The following is a 6,000-nucleotide window of genomic DNA, read 5'->3' on the forward strand; positions in this document are numbered from 1 at the left end:
AAGCCAAAGCACAAAGGGATCTGGGAGTGCTAGTCGAGGATTCTCTAAAGGTAAACATGCAGGTTGAGTCTGTGATTAAGAAAGCGAATGCAATGTTGTCTCTTATCTCAAGAGGGTTGGAATATAAAAGCAGAGATGTACTACTAAGACTTTATAAAGCTCTGGTTAGGCTCCATTTGGAGTACTGTGTCCAGTTTTGGTCCCCACACCTCAGGAAGGACATACTGGCACTGGAACGTGTCCAGCGGAGATTCACATGGATGATCCCTGGAATGACAGGTCTAGCATATGAGGAACGGCTGAGGACACTGGGATTGTATTCGTTGGAGTTTAGAAGATTAAGGGGAGACTCAATAGAGACGTACAAAATAATACATGGCTTGGAAAAGGTGGATGCTAGGAAATTGTTTCCATTAGACGAGGAGACTAGGACCTGTGGACACAGCCTTAAAATTAGAGGGGGTCATTTCAGAACAGAAATGCGGAGACATTTCTTCAGCCAGAGAGTGGTGGGCCTGTGGAATTCATTGCCACGGAGTGCAGTGGAAGCCGGGACGCTAAATGTCTTCAAGGCCGAGATTGATAGATTCTTGTTGTCTAGAGGAATTAAGGGCTACGGGGAGAACGCTGGTAAGTGGAGATGAAATGAGCATCAGCCATGATTGAATGGCGGAGTGGACTCCATGGGCCGAATGGCCTTACTTCCACTCCTATGTCTTATGGTCTTATAAACTGTTTCTGAAGGCACTGCAGCAAGGTCCAACAAACAGTAGCCAGTTAAGGTGCCAGGGAAATTTCTCAGCTTCTCTTTGATTAGTACCATGGAATCTTTTGCATGCACCTGTACAGATCAATGGAACTTTCATTTAATGTCTTAAACAAAACACTCAGATAGTGTAGCACACTCTCAGTACTGTATGGAAATGTTGGTCCAGCTGAAATTGGTGGCTCCACACTCAGCTTGAACCCACACGCTTCTGTAACACACAAATATGTAGATTTGACAATAAGGCATACCCAGTTGGTGCAACAGAATAAAATGTTGGAACAGAATAAAGGAAAGCCTGGAGTATAGGTGGGACACAGGATGTTCGTTGTCAGCAACTGGGGAGAGAATGCACTACTCCAGTGAAGGGGGGAATGACCATCATGCCAATCACAGGGTGGAATGGGGGAGTACTACTCCAGCAAAGGTGAGGGATGAGGACAGCCCTGATTGCGCTTGTGTGAAGGGGTGGATGATCAGGGGGACAGAGTACCATTTCAGTGAAGGGAGGAGAAAGGCCACCATGCCAGACAGGTAGGGAGGGCACCCAAACCAACCTGGGTAGGGAGCATGCTGCCAAAGTGGGCTGGGTGCACCATGCCAATGTGAGCAGGGAACACACTATTAGCTTTTAGAGGGTCCATGTGTATGATGTGTTGCACACGTATTCACCTGTTAAACTCTGGCAGCTTGTCAAGGTCCAAAAGTGCAGAGTGGGTTGTTATTTTGGTCACATCAAACTCGCTGATGAGCTCCTCCAGCATCCGACCTAGTCGATTTCCTGGAAACACAAAATTAAGATAACAGACTTTTATGTAGTCTTCATTTCACTTCTTCTCAGACTTCCATCTCTGGGTCTTTGCATCATCCATCAGGGGATCAGACCTGCTGCTGCCCTGTGCTTATTCTGGTGCTCCCAAGCTTGCACTACCCAGTATGCATCTTCGCCCGACTGTGTACTATCCTGTAGTATGATATCTGTTCAGTGCACAACCCTGTACATAATGCAGCCCAGCTTATACATGTTCACTGTACCATACAGTCCAGCCTGTACATGTCCACTGTATAACATAGCCCAGCTTTCGCATGTTCATCTAAGATGGACCAGACAGTACAAATTCTCTCTATAACATCCTGTGCTGTGACCACTTTGCAACAAAGTCCAGACTCTTCATGTTCCCTTTCTATGACCTAGTCTGCACATAGTTCTGTGTGGAACACATCCCAGACTGCACACTATTCTGTACACAACCACACCCCAGCCTTCATTCAGTCCAAATTACAACACAGAGCAGCCTGCGCAGTGTCTTGTGTGCAACACAACCCAACAAATGAAATCCCACATAAAACGTGCTTACTTGCATACTATCTCTGCACAACCCATTCCAGACAGAGTAAATCCCTTTGCCTACACACAGCACCTGAGAAGCCAGATCCACAGTTGGTGACAATGTCAAGTAAAGCCTCTGGAAGCACTCCATTCTGGGAAAAGTTCTGGATGAACAGATCACCCTGACGTTTGGAAAGTTTGCTGCCATCTTTGTTCAGGAGAAGTGGAAGGTGAGCAAAAGCTGGAGGGTCCCATCCGAAGGCCTTGTACATCAGTAGGTGCTTGGCAGTGGAAGTGAGCCACTCAGTGCCCCGCAAAACATGGCTGATTTTCATATGGTGATCATCAACTACGTTTGCCAAATGGTAGGTTGGAAACCCATCCGCCTTAAGGATAACAGGGTCACCCTCCACACTGGCTGGATCTAGCCTGTTCAGTCCATATACCAGATCTTCAAAGGGCGCAGCACCCTCCTCCAGTCGAAACCGGATAACACGTGGGCATCCTTGTGCCAATCGCTCCTCAACTTGAGTCTGAGTCAGGTGCCGACAGCGATTATCATACCTGAAAAAGGACAGCATTTGTATTACAGAAGTCCACAGATAGTGAATTTGAAGCCCACTTCAGAAAGGAGTCCACATGTCAGACTAAGTGTGAAAGCAGGCCACTCAACCCATTAAGTCCACACTGATCCTGCGACGAGCATGCTACCCAGACCTCTACCCCTGCATTCCTCATGACTAATCCACTTCCCCTGTATATCTCTGGACACTACGAGGCAATTTAGAAGTCCAGTCCACCTAACCTGCACATCTTTGGAAACCAGAGAGCCTGAAAGAATCTCATGCAGACAGGGAGAACATGCAAACTCCACAAAGTCACTGACAGTGGAATCGAATCTGGGTCCCTGGTGCTGTGAGGCAGCAGTGCTAACCACTGCACCACCATGTTCTGATAGACTGTTGAAATGTTAGAGGTTCCCTTTCAGATGCAACATTGAACTAACACATTTGGTCTTATAGGTGTAGATAAAAGATACAACAGCACTTTTCAAAGAAGACTAGGTTAGGTACTCCCTGATCAATTTCTATATACCAACAAATATTGTTAAACAAGTTGGCTATTGTCACATTAATGTTTATGGGGATTTGCTGCGCACAAATTATCTGTCACAATCCCAATATTACAACAACTACATTGGTATATCAAAGTTATAAAAGGCATTAAAGTTTGTCACTTTCTTAATTAAAGGGCAGGGTGTACTGTACAGGTAAAGGACAAAGTGTATCTTAAAGGATAAAGCATAGGTCAGGACCTATTGAATATGATAGAACATGGTGAGTATTAAAGATGGGTGTAAATTGAAGGACAGAGTTTATCTAAAAATATAATCCAGAGATAAAAGTCAAATGCTCACATATTTTAAAATTATTTTTCTACAAATTATTTCTACAATCAGAGCTAGATAGCAAAAACTGACAGCATCACTGAAGATATGAAGACTGAAGGATTTAGAAGAAACAAGCAGAAGGCAGAGATTGAGTTAGTTTTTTTTGCTGGGGGTGGGTTAGTGCAGGGGAAGGGGGACATGACACAGGGGTAGGTAAGAGCAGTAGGATTCCAGATAATTCACATCACAGTTTCTCCACAATAATACAAATAGGCTTTGAAGCCCATTGAGGTTGTTTTGCTGCTCAATTTGATCATGATTGAGCATCCTCCTTCAAGTATAGGAATAAATCAAAGACAAACTCAGAAGGAAGGCAAATGATCTGTGTCCACAGATAGCTCCCTGTAATCATATATTTCAAACTTACTTTGGTGTTTGTCTCATTCTCAATGCTTCCTTCTTCAACATTTCCAGACGCTGGGGGCTACAGAAGCAATAATATGCTGCATTCTTCACTAGCAGGGTTTCAGTGGCCTTTAAGTACAGATCCAGTCGCTCTGACTGTTTGTATGGTCCATAGGAGCCTCCTCTCTTAGGGCTTTCATCAGGGGGGATTCCTAGTTAACAAGCAAAACAAGTGTGATAACCTAGAGAAGTATACTGCACATGGAAAACAAAGGGATTCTTATAATTGAAAGCTTTATATTAATTGTAACAGGGCTTATTGTTACAGCAAGTTTTACATTAGTTATGTATACCAGAGTGTATTATAACCAAAACGTTTTACTGAGTGTATTTAACACTCTATATTATAATTGTACTGGGTTCAGGGACAAGAAGATTGTGATAATGGAGCCTAATACTTAGCCTGAAGTTTTTAAACAGAGGGAGTGACATGAATGAATGCCTTATACTATGAATGTACAAATGACAGCCTCCCAGCATACTCTACCTGCCCACTCCAGTACATCCTCAATGCTCTCCGCCGCTCCAGGAACAAGGCGGCTCTGATCTGTGTCTTCAATCCGGAGAATGAACGTACCTCCATGTTTTTTGGCAAATATATAATTGTACAGAGCTGTGCGAAGTCCTCCTAGATGCAGGAAGCCTGGTAAAACAAGTGAAAAATTAAGGAATTTAGAGAAAGGACTTCTTCAAAAAATCAGGTCTGAGGGCACCCCAGCAGCAAATCGACTAAGGAATTTGGAATAAAAATCCAAATTGTCACTTCTTGTGATGAAATTTTATCTCCGCAGGAATATGCCCAATGAGCTACAATTGGACCATGGTATTCAGGAGCTCCTGGGACAAGCAGGCGTTAAAGCAAATGAAGACAAGCACCAAGGTGGCAGTTGCCTTAAGGACAATGGGTTTCAGGGATGCACAGTGTGTTGGGATGTATAAAAACGGACACATGAGGAGGTGAGGATGGGTGTTCAATGAGAAAGGTTTACAGAGGAAAAGTAGGTAAGAGTGGCAGAGCAATGGGAAAATATTGATGGGGAAGACTGGGAGAGTTTGAAGGAGGGACGTTTTACAGGTTCCAGGCAGAGGCAGAAAGGTGGGGAAAAAGTCTTGCCAGGAGGGGGGAGTTTGGTGAGCAATTTGTGGGGATGGGGGAAGAGTGACACAAACGGTTTTATGATCATCACGAACATGATGGGCCGAAGCGTCTCTTTTCATGCTGTTTAAAAAACTATTTACTACGACACTGGGGTCAGGTCTCAGTTTGAATGTCGCGTGCAGATCTAGAACTAGAGTTTTACTGAGCCAAGACCGTAATGCCCAAGCCTATTTTCTTTATTAACTACTCATATGTGAATATCAATATGTTATAATCTGCCACCCTGCAGCTCCTCTGCCTCACTACCTGTGGGGCTCGGCCCAAACCGCAGCCTCACCCTGCCCTCTCGCCGCTCGCCACTCCCGGCCCCTCCACACAGGCCGGATCTCCAGCCTTCAGCCAGACAGAAAGGGACATAGTGAAACCGAAGCAGCCGAGGCCTTAGGGTTAACAACACCATATTGGCGCAGGCGCCGCTTCGGGACTGACTGAAGGAACAACTTCCGGTCTGTCTTGTCATTCGGAGGGCGTGGCTTTCGACTGTCAATCAATCCGCCCCGCGCAGGTGTGTGTCTGTAATTGATGGATGGAGAGAGAGAGTGTGTCTCTGTCATGGTCAGAAAGACAGAGAAGCTGAAAGAGAAATATCCTAGCAAGCGAAGGCGGCAACGAGAAACAAGAACAGTCAGTTACTGTGGCAGCCATAACTTTAACCTACAAAGAAACTACTAGCCACAAAGTTTGTGAGAAGATTTGTAGCTCGGGTGCTCGTTGTTGTGGTTCTGTTCGCCGAGCTGGGAATTTGTGTTGCAGACGTTTCGTCCCCTGTCTGGGTGACATCCTCAGAGCTTGGGAGCCTCCTGTGAAGCGCTTCTGTGATCTTTCCTCCGGCATTTGTAGTGGTTTGAATCTGCCGCTTCCAGTTGTCAGTTCCAGCTGTCCGCTGCAAT

General features: G+C 45.2%; 1 protein-coding gene across 2 annotated transcripts in view; it reads right to left on the reverse strand.

The window, feature by feature from the left end:
- ears2 (glutamyl-tRNA synthetase 2, mitochondrial) overlaps positions 1–5,531 on the reverse strand; it is a 53,622-nt gene extending 48,091 nt beyond the window's left edge. For both annotated transcript variants that reach the window (XR_011954896.1, XM_072559099.1), the window contains exons 1-5: positions 5,357–5,531; positions 4,439–4,594; positions 3,914–4,103; positions 2,188–2,660; positions 1,439–1,547 (exon numbers count right to left, since the gene is read on the reverse strand). Coding sequence is in view for 1 of the 2 variants with exons in the window: in XM_072559099.1 (XP_072415200.1) it covers positions 1,439–1,547; positions 2,188–2,660; positions 3,914–4,103; positions 4,439–4,594; positions 5,357–5,510 (1,082 nt within the window). In the remaining variant the exon portion in view is untranslated. The remainder of the gene's footprint in view (positions 1–1,438; positions 1,548–2,187; positions 2,661–3,913; positions 4,104–4,438; positions 4,595–5,356) is intronic.
- Between the last annotated feature and the right edge of the window lie 469 nt (positions 5,532–6,000).

The sequence above is a fragment of the Chiloscyllium punctatum genome, chromosome 40, assembly GCF_047496795.1.
Source record: "Chiloscyllium punctatum isolate Juve2018m chromosome 40, sChiPun1.3, whole genome shotgun sequence".
In the NCBI taxonomy this organism is placed as follows: Eukaryota; Metazoa; Chordata; class Chondrichthyes; order Orectolobiformes; family Hemiscylliidae; genus Chiloscyllium; species Chiloscyllium punctatum.